The sequence below is a fragment of the Tachypleus tridentatus genome, chromosome 3 (genome assembly GCF_004210375.1).
Source record: "Tachypleus tridentatus isolate NWPU-2018 chromosome 3, ASM421037v1, whole genome shotgun sequence".
Classification (NCBI taxonomy): Eukaryota; Metazoa; Arthropoda; class Merostomata; order Xiphosura; family Limulidae; genus Tachypleus; species Tachypleus tridentatus.
In genome coordinates, this window is record NC_134827.1 from 35268194 (window position 1) to 35289960 (window position 21767).

General features: G+C 37.1%; 1 protein-coding gene across 3 annotated transcripts in view; it reads right to left on the bottom strand.

Moving 5' to 3' along the window:
* Positions 1 to 2501: 2501 nt before the first annotated feature.
* Positions 2502 to 21767, bottom strand: part of LOC143246693 (uncharacterized) — a 135957-nt gene continuing 116691 nt past the window's right edge. For all 3 annotated transcript variants that reach the window (XM_076493776.1, XM_076493775.1, XM_076493773.1), the window contains one exon: positions 2502 to 9626. In XM_076493776.1, the coding sequence (XP_076349891.1) occupies positions 6270 to 9197 (2928 nt within the window). In that variant the 5' untranslated portion in view covers positions 9198 to 9626 and the 3' untranslated portion in view covers positions 2502 to 6269. The remainder of the gene's footprint in view (positions 9627 to 21767) is intronic.

Consider the following 21767-nt stretch of genomic DNA (forward strand, 5'->3'; position numbering starts at 1 on the left):
GTGTGACTGCAACAGGCATTTTACAAATAGCACATTTATTTTGATAAATCTGGCAAGAGAAACGTGGCCATTTTATTAAACCTTTATCTTGAACATTAATGGACAGAGAATTTTTTTTTTTTAATATTTAAAGTGATAAACTTTGCTTAATAAGAAATGTTCCCTCATTCATCTTGAGTCACAGCTAAATTTCGATAAGTGTTTACAGTTACTCGCACTGAAATAGATTAGAATGTATTTCAAGATGTTTCGTAGCTTCTATATCCGAGTAAGACATTTACACCTCTCACCTTTTCTACCTGATTACACTGAAATTAAAATAAAATAAAATTGTAAGAGGGCTGTAAGTTTGTTTTACATTTTGCGCAGTGCTACATGAAGGATATCTGCGCTAACCATCCATAATTTAGCATTGTGAAAATAGAGGGTTTGTTTGTTTTGAGTTTCGCGCAGAGCTACACAAGGGCTATCTGCGATAGTCATCACCACCCACCGCCAACTCTTTTACCAATGAATAGCGGGATTTACCGTAACATTATAGCGCTGCCAAGGCTGAAAGGGTAAGCATGTTTAGTGTGACGGATATCCGAAGCCTTGACCCTCATATTACGAGTCGAACGCTTTAATCACCTTGTCATGACTCAAAATTCAAATACTTTAAGTTTTCCTTACTGTAACTAAAATATTTGTGGTGTAAAATGAAAGGTGAAGGTAACAAAATTTGATACTTAGTAACCAATGAATACTCAAGGATCAACACCACGAATAAATGGATCGCAGAGACGATGTTTGGGGTTCATGATCGAGGCTAAATATTTTTCTGATTATTTATTATCGAACTGCCAGAAGAGCTAACTGCGTATAGTCGTCCCTAGTCTTGAATTAATGGACGTCCAGAAAACAATACCTGAACGTTACTCTTATAACACACTCCTGGATCCAAACTGCGGAGTGCATTTTTGCGATAACGTGTTACGGAGACTTTTCTGATACCGCTGGTAATTTTATTTTTAATCAGCTACTTTTTTCTTACGCTTAGATCCCTCCTGCGGACTTATATAAAACTAAAAACCTGGTTTCGATGCCCATGGTGGGCAGAGCACAGATAGCCTTGTGCATAACTACAAACAAACAAACTTCGACTTAGAATAGTTAAAAAGATCAGGTAGTTTAGGTTATCGAAGAGAAACACTTTTACGAAATGTAAAAAGTGATAAACCATAATGAGAACAGGTTATTTACGTTTCTTAATCTTAGATATTTTCGTTTTACTTCTAGAGAATAAATTACTTACAATGAATAAGTGTTAACTATTAAATAAAACGTTGTGTTAGTTATTCAAACTGTTTATGGTTATTTTATCATCCAGAATAGCAGCTAATATTTTTCTGTTTACTTCAAATCTTAATGAAAGCCTGTGATTTCGTGGTAAGCTCGACTAGTTAGAACATTAAAATTCTGGGCTCGATCCTTGTGATGGTGGGAGATGGCTTTCCTCTAACAGTGGTTCCCAACCTTTTTTATGCCCCGCACCCCTAAAAAATTTTAACATGTTCTCACATCCTTCACAGTAATTATTTATTTAAGAATAAAGGTGAAGGTGGCCAAAACAAATGCTATCTCGCATCCCTGGTTGGGAACCACTGCTTTAAAACAATCAATCTCACGTGGTAATGCATAAAACAAAATATTTCGGTTTGTGGTTAGTATAGTAAATGGTGAAGCTTAAAATCGAAATTCGCAAACATGTATATTTACACTGCTATCGCAGTTTAAGTTATTGTATTTGTATCTTGGTCGTTCTGGTTAGTAACTGATTTCGTAACTATCTTCATTATATAAGCACTAGGTAGTTCTTTATATAAATATTGGAGTTAACGGTAGGCTACTCAATATATATTAGTTAGTGTTAGGCTACTGAATATATAATAGTTAACGTTAGGCTACTGAATAAATAATATTAAATTGTCTTGTAACAAATATTTATATTTCCACTTTCGTACTGAAGTAACTTGAGGAGGAATTGGAAAACTAACCACTGTTTTGGCTGTTGTAAGTCTAACAAAACAATCGATCTTTCTACGAATTTGTTTACTTCTTAATTAGATATTTTTAAAGTAATATGGATAAGCTTTCCGTAATCTTAGAACACACTATATTTCAAAATACATGCTAAAGATGAATATTTTTTTAGTGAAAACGTTGGCCAGTAATTAAATAACTATCAAAACTTTTAGGCTTAGGTGTACTTAACCCTTAAACGACAGCCATCATCAACTGATGCTGCTACCTACAACATCCCCTCTGTTTAAGGGTTAAAGCAGTATTTTTTATGGACATTAAGTTATCACAAATATTGTACTGTTATATGTATACCATTGGTGTTTTTAAGATATTGATTCAATTTGCAAATAAATTTAAATCAGTTTGTAAAATTTAGAGGTTTCTTGCTCATGTTTTCGTAGATGGAATACATATAAATTACTAAAAATGTTTCGGTTTTTCAATTTTTATTCACAAATGACGACACCACATGAGAAACTTTCTGATAATACGTCCATAAAATATTGTCTTATTATTTGAATGAAATATAGGCGGCGCTACAATACTTTTCTACCCGAGCTTTCATATATTTGCTACAAAGGCACTCCTTGCCAGCAGAAAATTACGAAGTGCACCATCATCATACCATTGAATGACACAAGATTACTTATTACATAATGATTCATATAGAAAATGTGTTCACAAATATAACTGATAAATATCATATGGTCAGATACACTAAAATATATATATATATATATCGCTCATAGCTAGACGTAGTTTACTTGAATTTGAAGGGAAGATTCGGCCCCGTAATGATTACAATCACCAAGGCTTATGTTACTTCTTTTATGAACAAATGTTTTATATTTCAAATGTTTGTTTTCATCAAGGCATTTTGGATATTGAAAGTTTTAAAAACATTGCAGAATAAAACACAAATCATTTATTAACATAACGTAAGACAAAAATAATTTTAATTTTGCTAGAACGCTGTTTGTTATTAACAATTAAATTACTTCAACTTGAGCTATAAAAACTCTAACAAAACTACAACCTACAAAATAATATTACATTTTTTTCTTTAAATATTTGGCATCGACATCGTGAAACACACAACCCTCGTGCAAATCAAAGCTCGTTGTTTGGCTTTCATGTTTATCTATCCAAACTTTGATGATAAGGAATAGAAAACAACACAGTTAGTGTAATTTAAATTCTGCATTTTCACATTTTACTTCTTTAAGAACTTGAAGTTTTATTAACACAATGTCGTGAGATCGTTCGTTCAAATATTTACCAAATTTAAACTGAATCGTTTTTCAGTTTGGAAATAAATAATGCCATCAAATTAAATATAACATCTAAATAGAATTACTTGTAAGTCTTTATAAGTTCTTAACTGATTTTACGTACAAGAAGTTTTCTCTTTGATTTTCGGATTTCTTCAGATTAGAATAAGATATCGATAACAGTTACTTATAAAGTATAAGTCAAACTGCTAAGAACTTTACTTTTTTAACATAACTTAGGTTTTATTCTATAGGTGTTTAATATTAGTTTTTGAGTTCAGTTTTAATTTAAAGGTTCAAAATCCGACTTGTTTTATACACACACATATGTTGTAATATTTGTATTAGATTTTTATAGACACAAGTTAACACTTGGAACTCAAAATCGGTACATCACAAATGTCTAAGTTTTACCACCTATCACTGTTATCAGGTTTGGACGAAATTCAAATAGACACTGGGATGGTAGAAAATGCAGAATTTTGAAGGTTCTGTTACCGATTACCGTATCTTATGCCTTGTAAGACGCACCTTACCTCGAAAAATTCCACGTGCACCTTCCAAGACAAAATGATTGGTTGAGACAAAAGGTAAGCTTAGAGTCTAATCAAAACGGCCTCTCACACAGATCATAAACTCACTACTTGCTAATTACAAGTATTTTCAATAGCATAAAACATTTAACTAATATTGTCTACATACTGTGAAGAATACGATGTATTTGACTGTATTTACTCAGTAGGTCGAAAAAGGTCAAGTCTACATCAAGGTGTTGGTTACTGAGTCAAAATATTTTTTTCTTAGATTTGTAGCCTGTTACAAGGCGTAAAATACGGGATTTGGCATACATACATGGTGGCGTTCTACAGGCGTAGGACTACTTCATAGAATTTTTGTCTTTTAACAATTTTCTGCAAATGCAATATCTACTTTTGGATTTTTCAACAGAATTGGGAAAACTTAATATAGCACAGGAAGCAAAAAGTATTTCAAATGATGACAAAATCATTTTTCAATACAGTTTTGTAGAGAAACCATAGTTGAGGTTAAACATTACTGGGTCGGTATTAATTTAACCCATTTTGTTACGCTTTTATAAATGAAATTTACAAACTATATGAAAGAGACAGTCTAAAATACCACTTCATATTTGTTTATTTACACTTTGTTAATTGAGATTATCTGGAAAAACAGACTTATACGTTTAATTGTCCCTAAAATTGTATTTATTTATTTGAAATTTATTGGTATTTTAGAAGTATGTCGCTTTTAAGGTATTATATTATCGTCTCCCTTAACATAACAATGTAACCTTAAAAACAGGTGTGTCTTCAGAATTTACAACCACGTGAAGGTCATGGGCGTTATCAAAGGCAAGACAGGGGTCAGAATGAGGGGAAGGGTCAGAAAATGACATCTTTCCCATTCCAAACCTTAATTACATTTTTGATAGCCAAAAAAAAAAAAAAAAATGCATCTAGTGCCGCAAACCTCTGGGGTCACTAGAATACCCGTGATTATAATACGTACAAAAAACAACAAAACGTTATACTAACTAACACGTCAAAACTTTCCATATTTTACAAATAACCCGTATAACAATAATATTTTAACATACAAAAAAATTGGAACAAAATATATAAAAGAAGCTTCTAAAACACTCAGATGCACACTTCACTTACTTTCCTTAAAAATTTGGGGTGAGAACAATTTTTACGACTTTTCCTGAGCTAAAGATTGGTACAGATTTAAACATCACAGTTGGAAGGAACACTTGAACTCTTTATTATGTCGGTTACTTATTAGTTATGTGCCTTGTTAAGACTAAAAAAGTATTACCAAGGTCGGGAACTAAGAATTAGGTTGTTATACAACAAAAACATATTCCAACCTTCGAATTATACACCGTAGCACCTTTGTTTTCATAGACTACAGAGATAGAGAGTAGTATTAATCTAAATATATAAGGGTTAATACAATTCAAGGCATCCTACCAGTTATACTAGTGTACCACTTACTCACTAGATGGCAGCATAATATTTTGAAACGCATACATTTCTTTTTCAAGTTACTTTTAGACGAGATTGTGCGATATAAATTTTTGCTATCAAACCATAAAATATACAACATTCTAATGTATGCTGGTGACACCATATTCATATCTGTTTTGATTTTTGCTCATTTTTCGTTCCTACTAGGACTTTGTAAACGAGGATGAGCAGGAACTGACTAGCGATAAGCACTCTAAGGGTCATAAGTTTTGATTAACTTAACAAGTAATTTTTTGATTGTTGAAACAAGCCTATCCTTCTACGAAAACATTTTACGTAAATTTATAAATTCAGATTACTGTACTATCTATCATACGTGCCAAGTGGCTCGTGATCAATGGTAACAAATACGTGAAAACCAGTAAGAGCTTAGGCATTTTTTACACTGAACTGCCAAGCATCTCCAACAACTAAAATTGACAGAATGATGTTGTTGTATAAATTATTTAGAATTACAAGCATCCATGGTCATTGGACACCCAGGAATGTGGCCTATCAGTTTCAGACCCCTTAACAAAATTTAAAATGTGAATTACTGACTGACAGATCGTGTGCTGAAGTATCAATGTCGTGTTAATCACAGCCTAAATAGGATACAATAAATAAATACATATATAAAACCTTTATACCTTAGTAAATACAAACCATAATATTAAAATAAGAACAACATGGCACAACTTCAAACTACTACGTAATTGGAGCATGCTACTGTTTCATTCTAGAGACGAAAATATGGCCAAGTTAACATTGAACATGTAATTGTTTTCTTACCTACATAAAATTTAGGTCACCACTAAACACATTATAAAATGAGGTAGTATCAGTTCGTGTTCATAAAAAAAAGCCACATTTACTCTTTTGTCACGTTATTAGTACCACGAATCTAATGATGAGGAGAACGAGCAATGTGCAAGAAAAATGAAACCTTGTCTTTGTTCTGTTGGCCGCACATGTTGCATGTAAAGGGGTCTTGGTAACCGTGGTAACCCATGTGCATGGTGTACATGATACAGTCTTTAAATGCCATATCGCAGTAGCTACACGCGTAGGCGTCTTGCCATTTGGCCTTTTCTTCTTCACTTTTGGAGCTGGGCCTATCATTCGCATTGGCTCCATTTTGCTTGAGAGGTAGAGCAAGTTTAGGTGGTGGGCAGATGGGTCCTTCACGCATCACATTAGCCCCAGAAAAATCATGATAAGGAAAACCAGAAAAATGATCGTACGAAGTTATCACATTTCCATTGTGCGTCGTGTTCAATCCGTTATGTCCAAAGAAGAGAGAAGACACCTGATAAGGAAACGGCATGGTCTGATTTCCCATCCTGCTCAACTCCAAAGGGTTGAATGGAACAGGCTGAGGAACTGGCCTAGCTATTCTAGTCGCTTCTGCTGAAACGTTAATCTTGGGAATTGGTCGAACTGGTCCAATCTGGGAGGGAGGTTTCGCCTCTGAAACTTTTGTTGCATTAGGGATTATCTGATGAGATGTAGAGGAATCTACAGAAGTAGAAGGTTTATATGTGGGTACTGAGATCACGTCGACGCTGTCTACGGATTTTCTTGAAACAGATTCTTGAGGAGCCTCTGTCACAGGAAGTTTGTAGTCTTCTGTGTCATATTCCATTAGCTCTTCCGAAGAGCACTTGTCTTCAAAAGCATATTGAAGACGTTCTAACTTCACAGCCTTTCCTTTCCTACGATTGCGAGTTGTAGATGATGAGGTTTGTGAAGATGTGTGAGGACTCGCCGTGTCAATGACCTTACTGGAAGTTGTGAGAAGATCCTGGGAGGAACAAAGAGGAGCAGATTCAAACGAAGCAGGTCGGGAGCCATTTTTCTGTAGCGAATGACTTGAAGTAGAGGAGATTAGCTGTGAAGGGGTACATTTAGAAGTACTGGACTCTGACGAAATGGAATACAGTTGGTGCTCACTTGAAGAATCTGACTGAGGAACAGATATCAGAGCTTCTTGATCAGAGCTGATTTGTTGACATTTTGGACTATTGCGACAACTACTCAGATCCAGGGGGAAGTGCACATCAGGTTTCGAATAGGGTCCTTTTCGCGAGAGTAATGGGCCAGAAGACAACTGAGCCTGGAGTAGGGGGGTGGATACTGATTGACCACCAATTCGAGTATTTAATATAGAAGAACTATCTTTTACTTCATGGAGAGGAGAAGGCACCTTAGACTTCTGGGGTTCTGTATGTCTAGGGGATGTTTTATATGTTGAAATGCCTATATTGAAGTCTTTATCAGATTCTGTAGCATAAAACATCATTTTTCTTTCCCATGGTCTTGGACTTTCTATCCTTGGACTCCGATTTTTTGAGGCATCCTGGTCACTTCCATTTCCATCTGCACTCCATCTTGAACGCTGCTGTTGTTGATCCTGCATTTGTAGAATAGTTTCAGAAGTAATTCCATATAATTTACAAAGATCTTGGTTTTCTGAAGCCACGTGCAGTAATAGATGTTTGCTAAACATGTCTCTGATTTCAGTGGTGAAACTACACTGGTTGCACTTCAAACTACCTATGTTTGTGTTTGATTGATTATCCCCTTGTGTTTCTGGTCTGTTTGATGGAGTTGTATTTGATAATGGACCACTAGGAGGAGGTGGCAGTGCTTTCAATAATGAAGGTGGGCGAATAAATATACTGCTGTGAGGACCAGACATAACATGAGGAGGATACAAAAATGGTAAACCCAACGAAGAAGGAATAAATTGAGACATATCGTGTGATGGCTGTACCACTGGCGGAATCTGAGCAATGGAAGAAATTGGTCTCTGACTAGAGGATGGGAAGTGTTGATCGTCTATTTTTTGTTTCTTGGGCCTTGGACCTCGGCGGGTTCCGTAGACGTCAATAACTGGGTAAGGATTTGGAGTTCCATCAAGATTCAAAACTGTTGCAGGCTTGTGCGTGTATTTTCGCAAATGAAGCTTTAGACTGTGGCAATACTTAGTAGCATAGGAGCAGTCAGAACATCTGTACTGGTAGATATTGGAGTGAGATTTCATGTGGCTGTTCAGCATAGACTTGTTCACACAGCTGTAGTTGCATTTTGAGCACTTAAAGGGCTTAGAGCCAAAATGGTTCCTGAGGTGATACTCCAGATGATGTTTGTACTCTGTTACAAAAGGACACTTGGGACAGGTTAGAAGTTTCTCCGACTTGATATGTGTCTTGCTATGTTCCCAAAAGTCAGTTTTTGTAACAGAAACAAAGTTACACTGTTTGCAGCGGTAATGGCGGACTTTTCCCGTTGAAGTCCTGGTAGGGGTGTTTGGGTCTATATCACTTGAGTTTTCGTCCTTCCTAGGTATTCGTTGTCCACTCCAACTACCTGGAGGGACTTCTGAATGGAAATCTTTTACGTGACGTTTGAGACGACCTTCTGTCCTAGAAGTATAATCACAGAATGGACATTTATGGTCGAAGTGGGTATTCATGTGACAATTAAAGTGAAATTTGGAGGTTCCAGAATAGCTACACAAGTGGCAACGGTAGACTTCTCCGGTGACGTCATCTTCACCCAAGGGAGGAAATGGGTCAGGACTAGTTCCATCTTCGCTGGGACTTACAGGAGTTGAGCCGTTGGTTGAAGTCGGGAATTCAAGTTTCGAGTCAAGCATGCCATTCTTCTCCAGTACACTTTCTAGTTGAGCTAATGGATTCGAATACTCTTCTTCGTCTTTCATTTCACTAGTATCGTTACTGAAGGAGTAACCGTCAGAATCCTCTCCGCAGGATAGGCCATCTCTGTCGTAACTATCATGTCTCTCCTCGTCATCACCGTCACCCATGGAAATGGTTTCTGTTGGCAAAGCACGGGAAAGTTTTGAGAAACTCCTCCTGGTGAAGTGACTGAAGACGAGTCTTCGTGTTTTCCACGCTCTTGTTGCTCGGGGCGATAGCGTTCTTCCTGAAAATCCTCTTTGTAGCACTGTGGCTCCATCATCAGCGGTTCTTCCAGCTGAGACGGTGTTGCGATCGATGTTTCGAATGAAATCGGCATAGATGACCTACTGTTTGTTAATAACAGCTGGGTCAAAGTTCCAGACAAGATTTCATTTCACCATAATTTTATCCCTAGTGGGTTAAAGTGTTTTTTATTTTGTCATCACCTTCTTCAGAACCAGATCTAACCACTCCTGGTTGAGTTCACTGGTTAACCTCTGTACATCTCCAGGTCTCTTCTTTAAAACTCCTTAAAGACGGCAGATCAAACAATACTAAAAAAGGAAAACAAATCGAATGATATTAAAGGGTGTAAATTAAACATACTCAAAATAAGAGCGTCAAACATTCCCAAAATTCACCATTTATAAACAAAACCAAAACCTAACCGCTTTTCTTTATTGTTAAAAATAAATAGACTCGTAAAATACGAGATTTTCATAGTCTGTGTTCCATTACTTTAATATGTTATGGCCCAGCATGGCCAGGTCAGATTAGGCATTCAACTCGTAATCTCAGGGTCGAGGGTTCGAATCCCGGTCGCACCAAACATGCTCGCCATTTCAGCCGTGGGGGCGTTATAATGTAACGACCAATCCCACTATTCGTTGGTAAAAGAGTAGCCCAAGAGTAGGCGGTGGGTGGTGATGACTAGCTACTTTACCCTCTAGTCTTACACTGTTAAATTAGGGAGACGGCTAGCGCAGGTAGCCCTCGTGTGGTTTTGCACGAAATTCGAAAACAAAAACAATATCTTATTGTATAATCATATGAGTAACCACAATAAATTTGAAATATATATATATATATAAACTCAATATAAGTGCTAAGGATAACTGTTAATAAATATGTATTAACAATAAAGAGACAGAGAGAGAATATTGTATCATATAAGTTAAAGGTGCAAACCCAGGTTCACTCAGTTCAGTGTACGTGTGAAGTGATGACACAGGAACTTCATGGAGTGAAGTCAACCGCTTATTACCACTTCTGAAAAAGCTATACGTTCTAACAAACACACTACAATGTCTGCAACGAATCAGGTCTGACCTTTCAGGTTAGTTGGACGAAAAGCCATTAAATTCTTATTTACTCTGGCCACAGTAAACAGTTGAGTCTGGACAAAGGCCACGACGTGTACGGTGTTTGCGAAAATAGTGGCCTAAGCCAGCTAAGGGCACGTCGCTGTTAAGGCTTTCTAAAGGTTGCACGTATTGCTCGAGAATGATAAAAATGGAAAACTCGATAAAAACAGCTACTGTTTCTGTGGAGAGAAACACGAGATCTTAGGACGAAGAAAGCCAATCGCTTACTCAGAAAGACGACTCGTTGCTAATTCCTATAACAGTAACAAGAACTGTGAAACCCCTAGGCCTATTTCAATGTATTTTGGTAACTAGTTTACAAAATGTTTTATACTAATTAACTAAAGGTTTATTTACTGGTTGTGTTTTCATCTTACTGTACTTTTAACTTGCTAACTTGGATCATTATACACAGGACAAAAACAATTCTAAATCTTCAAATTTTTAGTCCACATCAATGTGTAATTCCTTCACGTTTGTTTCGTTAAGTTAGAGAGCAACTACAAGTGAATAAGAATCGTAAATGAAATGGGTATGCATGTAACAACTATTGGGTTGAGGAATAATTCGTGAGCGTTTTTTCAAGTTAAATAAATATATTCATAAATGAAACGCTTTCGCAAAATATTTCATGTCATTTGGTGGATAATTTTTTGCTCTAATAGATGGTGTGTTTGATTTTCATATGTCTTTAATTTTTGCTTTCATTTTCAGCTCATTAAATGGACTGTCAAGTGGACAAAATCGAGCATTTTCGACACCATCTGCTTTTCGCATTTAATTTCTTGCAATTTCGTTTAAAACAATGCATACTATATACCTAGGTATTACATGAAATAAAGTATCATAATAAATGTTTTGGGTGTCATGTGTTCATGCATTGAAGTATTGTATAGTCTTGCATGTAATGCTTGAATGAAATTATTTAAAAACGCTCACGAATTATTCCTCAACCTAATAGAATAAACAAGATAACTGGTACACTGGTAAGTCTACGGATTTACAATGCTAAAATTAGGATTTCGATTCCGCTCGGTGGATTCAGCAGCTAGCCTGATGTGGCTTTATTAAAAGAAAACAAGCATACATAAACTTAAAAACCTAATTCCGCAAATTAGATATATTTTACCGGTTCACTAGTTTCATCTGTCTGTTGTGGGTAATGACGTTTATCAACCTAAAAGAACTGAAATGAAACTTTGAACGAGTTTTACACTAAATTAGAGAGTAAATGGATTAACAGGATTATTAATAATTATAAACATTAGCAACTACAAGGTAGATAGCACCCTCAACCTAGGGGCATCTCACACAACACATAGTGTATAACAAACATTGCTAGTTAGAATATTAGCAGTCGTTTAAGTGTGGCCCGGCATGGCCAAGCGTGTTATGGCGTGCGAGTCGTAATCCGAGGGTCGAGGGTTCGCATCCCCATCGCGCCAAACATGCTCGCACTTTCAGCCGTGGGGGCGTTAATGTGCGGTCAATCCCACTATTCGTTGGTAAAAGAGTAGCCCAAGAGTTGGCGGTGGGTGGTGATGACTAGCTGCCTTCCCTCTAGTCTTACACTGCTAAATTAGGGACGGCTAGCACAGATAGCCCTCGTGTAACTCTGCGCGAAATTCAAAAACAAACAAACAATCGTTTACGTGACTTTCTTAGCCGAATAGTGGTATTAATTGTGGAGCGACTCGAAGCTTGGATCTTCTGATACGCAGCTCGGCAAGTTAACTAATAGGCCACACCCAGCGTACAGCTAAAACGATAAAAATGAATAAAACTGAATTTCGGATAACAACACATTATGTTTGAAGAATTTATTTTCTTATTAGAAATATTTTATTGGGGGTAAATTATCCAACTGAAGTTATTTTCACAGTGTATCAAATGTTAAAAATAGCTCAGGTATTGTCTCTTTGTATCCTTGCACTTCTTTAAAAGTAAAACATAAATCTATGGACGTTACCATAACATTCCGCGTAGAATATAGACCGATGAAAATAGTTCATTCTCTGCTACAAAGTAGCAAATTTCTGGTTTATAATGAAAGACCACATATTCTTAACCGTTTAGAACACTCAAATTTAGATATTTCTCAAAATCTAATATTAAAAACAACCCATAATTTTTTCGTAATAAATATTAAACATTTGTTTAAACTAGTTTTGAAAAATCTCGTATATATGATAAAACCCGATCCACAGCCTAACTTCTTTCTTAACCTAATCAGTGTGATAGGAGCGTTTATTCCCTGCGATACATTTTTTATACTTTTATTATAAATTTGTTGTTTATTTGGTACATAGTTTCGAAGCCAATAAAGTAGGTTGTTTATTTTACAGTAGAATCCTTTCGTAACAGCACACTTATTCACCTTTTAGTGGCATTCTAAAATCGTTTGTGCGATAGTTTTAGGCCTATCACGCTCATTTACTAAATGTGTTACCTATACTGCATCGAGTATTCAGAGATTATTTGAAATAAATCTGTAAGGTAAATCCCTTGTAGAGGCTATAGAATAGTTACTTTGTTGTTTTTTAAATACACAAAACATGTTATTGTACTTTTAATTTGCTAACTTCATTATTATACACGTTTATATGTCGTAGGTTCATTATAACTACATAGTAACACATAACAATGTTAAAGCGTGTTATCCTACCCAATATATGTAGTTATTACATCACTTTGTTATGTCATTTACAAAATACATTCGTGAGGTGTGGGAATTAGGTTAGTAGATGTCGTAGCTTCTACGGTGCGATATTGTTATCTCTTGTCACAATATGCAATTTCGTCAAAAGTGTTAATGTATATACTTTATATATTTAACAGTCTAACCAGAAGTGCTGTGACAATAGGTTTTTAACAACCGAAAACACCAGGCAAATAGTTATTTAAGCTTTTCAGCATGCCGTGAATACAGACAGTTGTAAGGTGTATGTATGTGTATTGCTTTAAAACCAAACTTTTGTAAAACTTATGGTTCTATGTGATCGACTTTTAGGCCCGACACGGCCAGGTGGTTAAGGCACTCGACTCGTAATCCGAGGGTCGCGGTTTCGAATCACGGTTACACCAAATATGCTCGCGCTTTCAGCCATGGGGGTGTTATAATGTTACGGTCAATCCCACTATTCGTTGGTAAAAGAGTAGCCCAAAAGTTGGCGATGGGTGGTGATGACTAGCTGCCTTCCCTCTAGTCTTACACTGCAAAATTAAGGACGGCTAGCGCAGATAGCCCTCGTGTAACTCTGCGCGAAATTTAAAACAAACCACTAATCGATTTTTATACGTAAAATACAAAAACAAGGATTCCAGGAAAAAAATAAAGACAGAACCTGGTGAGGAGGAACAGTCTGGCTTTCGACGCTCGGTGAGTTTTTGTAGTTGACCACTTGAAATCTGATGTCTTTGAGCCACAGAGAAGGCTATTGTCCACGCCACAACCACAACACGCTGTAATTCTTACTGACATATTAAACCGTATTCTTGTTATCCAACACCCTTTGACGTCGTTGGCTTGGACCACTACAATATATCACGGGTTTCGAGTTACCGGAAAGATACGTGTGCAATAGATAAGTACATCAGCTTGAGCCAATCACAACCAACCCTCCTCCAGAAACTACCTATTAGCAACACCCCTTCATCTGCTGGACGCAATTCTCGTCTACAGTTTGGCCAGCTACATTTATCAGTAACGCTTGACGTGGCGCTGGCCATAGCCATTGTCCAGTCGATGACGTAAATTATAGCAAACCCTGTCATCAACTCTGGACGAACAACAATAGTCTCGTCTTGATGAGAAGAAAAGTGTAGCGATTAAGACCTCAAACTGTGGTCCGGCCAGCTGTTATCACGTGACTAGAAAATGAAGAATCAAGTCCCCTCTGAACGGATTTCCCCTTTTTAGTAACAAACATAAATTTCCCACTCGTGCACACCACGTGCTTAGTGACCAGTGCACAGTGATCAACCCCCTTCATACTGTGTTCCGCATCAAAACGAATTGACCTGTCTTGGATGAAGTGCTAACTTAAAGCCTTATGCTGTTTAGTGCCCTTATGAAAGACCTAATACATCGTCTCTTCTCCCCATCCCAAACCTTCTCATTTTGGCCCCTTATGAATGTAACGGTTTATTACAAGAATACATTGCAACACGACTCTAGACTTAATTTTCACATGCGCTCCAACTCAAGAGCCCAGGAAACACATTGTTACGTAATTCAACCAGAGACGTAATCTTGGCGTTTACAATAATCAATAACCTACTCAGTTTTCAATCAACTTCCGGTATTACAAAAACACAAAATGCTACACGCTAAGTTTACAATAGAAATATTGGAAATGAACTAAAACAATGAGTTAATTAATAATGTTAAATCAAATCAAGCCAACAGAATTAGTTTTGTACGTTAATTACATTTCAGTTTGTTTGTTGTTAAGCGCAAAGTTATACAATGGGCTTTTTCTGTCATGTCCACCAAGCTTTTAGCTTTATAAATCTTCAGATGTCCCGCTGGACCAATAGGGGAGGGCGTTCGATTAAATTATGCAATCTAACCATGGAAGGTTATTCACATTCGAACAAATTTGAATTTTCTTGAAGAAGCTATAAATTCAAATTATTTGTTAAAAACTGTACAGTTGTAATGAATGAGTCATGGATCCGAATCATTCAATCAAAATGGACAGTCTATTTGTTACACCTTCTTTCAATGAATCAATTATATTTGCTGACTTACTGATCACTGTAGAATTCTAGATAAATAAACTGAAGTTTATTGACCTCGTCAGCCTTAATAAACAACTGTATATTCCTATCAGTGATACATGCTAATTTCTTTTTAGCATTATTTATCAATGTACTTTTACTCAGAAAGATTCTGACCTTTATATTATATGGTAAAGTAACGTTTTATAGTTAGAAATCACTGTTTACTTCTGGAAAATCCTGAATGAGAAAACGTTTCGAAGTTACAAAAAAATAAAGAGAGTCCAGAAATAACAAAATCAAGTAATGGGTTTTATTACTTCGTATTTGTATATCTCCATCTGCGTCGAATTCCCACTGTAGACTTTGCATAGTCGCAATTTGTAATAACACTCTAAAACGTGGCATTATGTAGAAAGACTATTTTCTACACTGTCTATTCTAATGTATTTTTCGTTAGTTTTAAACCAACACTGAGTCGTGTGCAATAAGTAAATAGAGCTAGCAATGGTTTTGCTGTGGTTGACAACCTCAAAATGAACGCATTATCCACTAATGATTACTTGTGTGCTGGCTGTAGTGTGAAATAGAAGAGAAGAATGTCGTTGAGACCATACACATCCTGGAGTCACAGTCGCTTTTCTCACCCCGTTCCCCACTGACAAGCTAGAAAACAAGTCGTGATTTATTTAAACAAATTCAGAGGAATAAAAGCTGAGCCTTATTTGGTTAGAGTCAAGCCATCACTCGTACCTAACGAACCCCTGTCCTAAAAAAATGCTGGTTTCATAGTTTCTCGTGTATCTTTTCACTATAAAACTCACCACTCGCTACATTCTTTAAGTGTTTCTTCAAATTCCACTTTTTGACAGTGTGGAGATAAACAGAGGCAGATGGCGGTTCGCGTCGCGAGATTTTTGGTACCACACTAGGCCGTGAAAGAGCATTCGAATAGTGAATTGGGTTGTCATGATTTATTGGGTAATAAAACTATCGAAGCGGCAGCTGCCCCCACCGACGGACTAAATTGGGGCTGGCCGCGCCTTGTCCACCAACTCTCTGAATGACCAGTCTGAGGAGATCAGTCACTTCCTGACCCATGTGTGAAAATGACCGTCAGAATGAATAAAACTAGCCATAATGTAACTGAAATAAACAGTAGTACAAAATGTTAAGACAAAAGCATAAGAAATGTCATACTGAGTTCATACAAAAGGCCTAACTTTTCCATTAAGACTTCGCTGTCTCACTCTGTAACTAGGACTAAAACAAACAAACACAACAACTAGAAATCAATAATTTGGGTATGGTAGGAAGTCAGAGTTTTGATGTATTTGTTCAGTAGCTTGTGCTTTATATTTTATCAACAAAATAATTTAATTCAAATTTCGAAAGAAGAGTTCATCTGAATGTTACTCTTTTGTTTTCAATTTAAACTAATGGTTTGATACTTAAATTTTACTGTTAGATTACACACGTTCAGATTATGACTTATACTAGTTTCCACACAAGTGTTACCTGCACATAACTGTTGATTTTAAACTGGTAGATCTGACGGATGGAAGACAATTAGTTAATCAATAACCATCGCCAACGTCTTGGTGAACGAATAGTAGGGTATTTGACCATTACGCACAGCGCATTACGGTTCCAAAGTGTAGAACAAGTTTTTGCACCAAAGGGACTCGAACTATTAATACTCTGGCGGCAATTGATTATAATTTAGTTATGGGTTACACGTGCTTTGCAACGAAATTTGGCTAAAGACGTATTCAGAGATTGTCCAATGAATGAATATAACATACATAATTTATTTGGTGCTTAGCTATAAATTCTGGATTATATGTATATTATACTGGCGTTTGACTAGAGAATCTTTCTTATACACATTTAAATTTAATTAGAGTTTGGCTGGTGGATGTGGTCTAGATATACCTTACTTAGTTTGGCTAGTTGATCTGTTCTAGACATACCTTACTTAGAGTTTAGCTGGTGAATCTGGCCCATTTGGTTTTGAATTTCACGCAAAGCTTCATGAGGTCTGTCTATGCTAGCCGTCATCACCACCCACCGCAAACTCTTGAACTACTCTTTACGAACGCATGGTGGGATTGATTGTTTAATTACAACGCCTCCACGGCTGAAACGGCGAATATGTTTATGTGACGGGGATTAGAACCCGTGACCCTCAGATAATGAGTTGAGCGCCCTGACCCATTTGGTTGATGAATCAGATATGTTTTACTGGAGTTTGGCCGGTGAACCTGTATTTCTTATTCAGTGAACTGTAACACAGGTCAAAAGTCCTCTAATAATTAAAATTCTGTTTAGATTAATAAAGATAAATTATGTGTTTATTCCTAGAAAAAAGGTCTAACCTGAATATGAGACTAGGAACCAACATGGGAAAATGTAGCTAAACATAGTCTAGGACCTTGGACTCCTGACAAACAAGTAAAGTTTGTTTGTTTTTGAATTTCACGCATAGCTACACGAGGGCTATATGCGCTAGCCATCCCAAATTTAACAGTGTAAGACTAGAGAGAAGGTAACTAGTCATCACCACCCATCGCCAACTCTTGGGCTACTCTTTTACCAATGAATAGTTGGATTAATTGTAACAATATAATGCCTCTATGGCTGACAGAGCGAGCATGTTTGGTGCGATGTGGATTCGAACCTCCTACCCTCAGATTAAGAGTCGAACGCCTTAACCCACCTGACCATGGTGGGTCAACAAGTAAAGAAAAGGCTATTTGTTTAAAAGCAGGTGCACGAGCTATTTTCCTCGTTTTCCTAACTTCCTATCCATAAGTTCAACTTGTACGTCTTTTCTACTTACAGGAAGCGAAATACCATAAACTAAACACTTTTAACAATACCTCTCGAACTCCTTACAGACGTGTGATAACATATAGTGATAACAATAATGTTAACTGTATTTGAAGATGGATGAGATATTCAACGGAGGGAGATAACACACGTTTATAAAACATTACTGTGTTGTCTGAAGTGTATAGATAAACATGAATAAAGCAGTCACTAGGTGATTTAAATAAGTAGGGGCGTAGCGCAGAATTAAGCACAAAACTACACAATGGGCTATCTGTACTCTGCCCATCATCAGTATAGAAACCCGGTTTCCACTGGTATAAATCCGCAGACATACCACTGTGCCATCGGGGTTCCAAAAACAAAATAACACAAAGACTCAAGTAACAACCTACTCTGATCGGTCACGATTACGTGAATTGTTTCTTGAGAAAGAATATCTTGACAAAATAGCTTTGTAATCATAAGTCAGTTCTGAAGTTAAAACCTCATACAAATAGCTTGGGTGTTTTGTTTATACTTTTTCACCAAACTGAGCCAAAAAAAGCTAAAAACAAACACGAACAGCTTCCGTTGCCCTTCAGAATCAAGTCATCCGAGCAAAACATGTTCGTTAAGAATTGTTGTAACACCAGGTAGCGTTTCTTCACTTTACAGAAAGGGATTTCTAAAAACATACCCAAGAATAAGCTCTTACGATCTATCATAATCATCAGAACACAGAAAAAAACCCAACAAAAACACATACACTTACAAGCACACATCCTCTGCTTCTGGGGTCATATGTCAGCTAAGTAACAGTGACTGACCAGTGGCTAGAAAAATATAGCGTCCTTTTTCCACAGTTTAAAACAATACGTTAACACCATCATAAAATGCATCCCACTTATAGTATGTGCTTCATTTGTAATAGTGAAAATTTGTAAAACATTAGTGGACTACAAGTGTGCCACAAAACAGTCTTGTTTCACCAATGATGACAAGACAGCACACTTGATAACCCTTCTGGTGGTGAAGTGCACCTGATTAACCCTCCTCCAGTGACTCAGCAGTAAGCCTATAGGTCCAGCGTGGTCAGGTGGTTGGGGCGATCGATTTCTAATACGAGGGTCGCGCATTCGAATCCCAGTTACACTAAACACGCTTGCCTTTTCACCCATGGAGTGGCATTATAATGTGACGGTCAATCCTACTATTCGCTAGTAAAAGAGTAGCCCAAGAGTTGGCGGTGGGTGGGGATGACTAGCTGCCTTCCCTCTAGTATTACACTGCTAAATTAGGGACGGCTAGCGCAGATAGCTCTCGATTAGCTTTGCTTGAAATTCAAAAACAAACAGTAAGCCTGAACGTTTATGACGCTAAAATACAGATTTCGATACCCGCATATAATGCGTAATTCATAAAGATAGATAACATTATATCTTATAAATCATTAGATAGATTAGATTCTTCTAAAGGGGGGCACAGAGTTCACATTTCCCAGAGGGCACTGTCAAGGATATGTACGGCTTCGCACAAAGTTATTTTTACACCAGTCTACTCGACATTCGTACTGACATTATTAACTTGTCGCGACTGTTTCTGTTTGGTCAATTCGTTTGGCTGAGATTTCGCTCAAAGCTACACCAGAGCTAGCTGTCCATAATTTAGTAGTGATAGACTAGAGGAAAGGCAGCTTCATCACCACCCACGCTAATTCCTGAGCTACTCTTTTACCAACGAATAGTGGGATTGATCGTATTGTATCGTCTCCACCTGTTTTATGAACCTCATAGCATTACTTCTAATAATTCAATTTCGAACAAAAGAAAAACGCGCTTTTCTGGAACATGAAGTTTGAAACATATGATATGATGTTCTTAGATATCTTGTTTTGAATTTCGCGCAAAGTTACACGAGGGCTATCTGCGCTATCCGTCCCTGACTTAGCAGTGTAAGATTAGAGGAAGGCATCTATTCATCACGACCAACGCCAACTCTTGGGCTAATCTTTAACCAACGAATAGAGGTATTAACCGTCAAATCATAACGCTCCCACGGCTGAAAGGGCGAGCATGTTTGGTGCGACGGGGATTCGAACCCGCGACCCTCGGATTACGAGTCGAACGCCTTAACCCACCTGGCCATGCCGGGCCTTCTTGGATATCTGTTTTCATCAGATAACAATATCGTAGTTGAAAAAAGGGGAAATGTTACAGTTTCCCATAATTTGTGACCAAACCAAGAAATGGAGAGAATGAGTTGGAAGCTTAAACGATTAGAGTGACCCGGCATGGCCAGGTGGGTTAAGGCGTGCGACTCGTAATCTGAGGGTCGCGGGTTCGAATCCCCGTCGCAACAAACATGCTCGCCCTTTCAGCCGTGGGGCGTTATAATGTGACGGTCAATCCCACTATTCGTTGCTAAAAGAGTAGCCCACGAGTTGGCGGTGGGTGGTGATGACTAGCTGCCTTCCCTCTAGTCTTACAGTACTAAATTAGGGACGGCTAGCACAGATAGCCCTCGAGTAGCTTTGCGCGAAGTTCAAAAAAAACAAACTTAAACGATTAGTTGTTCAGCTTGTAAATATTTTGTTTTCTAATGGTGCACAAGCAAATAGAAGTTCGTGGGTTCCGAAAAATAAAATATTCAATTTCGACTTTTTTTGCTACTTCTACTAAAAATTTCGTTACTAAAGACAAAGCTACACAATGCCATCTTTGTGTTGGTCCCACCAGAGATGTCGAACACTAGGTCTATTGGTTTCTAATGTTTTATCATTTTTTGGAGTTGTAAATAACGTTTAATGCATTATAATTTAAGCCTAACCTATCTTCCTCAACCTTGTTATCATTTTCTATATTCAGAATACGGTAAAAAGGAATTATTCTATTGATTCTTAGCGTAATATTATAGTTTTTAATAGCATTTCCTATCCTATTTTCCCAAAAGAACATCTCAGCTTCTCCCTTCAAGCTAACTCAACCCTTAAATACCCAGAACCATTCAAGTAACGCTTCTCTAAAGGCTTTCCAATATGGCAGTATCCTTTGATGGATAGTTTAGGCAGAGTATTCATGATGACACTTTGTAGAATGGATGGCAACTGCCTGTTGTAGAGACACAAGTGTATAGGACAACGTTTCAAAAGTCTCTCGCCTTTCGTCTTCAAGTCAGTCGAAAGGCGGAAGACTTTCGAAACATCGTCCTCTATTTGTATCTCCACAACAGACAGTTGCTGTTCATTCTACAAAGTTTCATCATGACAGTATCATTTCTTAGGTAAGAAACTGTACACGATATCCAAAGCAGGTGGAACATAATAATTACCCTTTCCTTTTTTCGGTGTCTATAAATACTGAGATTTTGTTTTACTTCTAGCAATAAGCGCTAGTTCGATGATTGGATAAATTTGTCAACCATTATGCCAAGAACTTCTTGTTTCAGTAAAGCGGTTGAGTGGGCTCTCAGTTATAATAAACGTCTTATCCAAATTATGATAACTCAAATACGTTACCTTTAACATTATATAAATAAATGCCATTTGCCAAATAACCTCTGAGGAACTCCAAAAGTAGCAATGGTCAACTTTGATTGGCACTTCATTGATAAAAACGCTTTGTTATACAATTCAGTGAAGGCCATTTGCCAAATAACCATTGACGAACTCGAAAAGTGGCAATGGTCAAATTTGATTGGACTTCATTGATAAAATCGCTTTGTTCTTTCCCACCCAACCACTTTACAGTCCAATTGACCATTCTTGATGCTCTTAACCAATTTTTTATGAGGTACCTC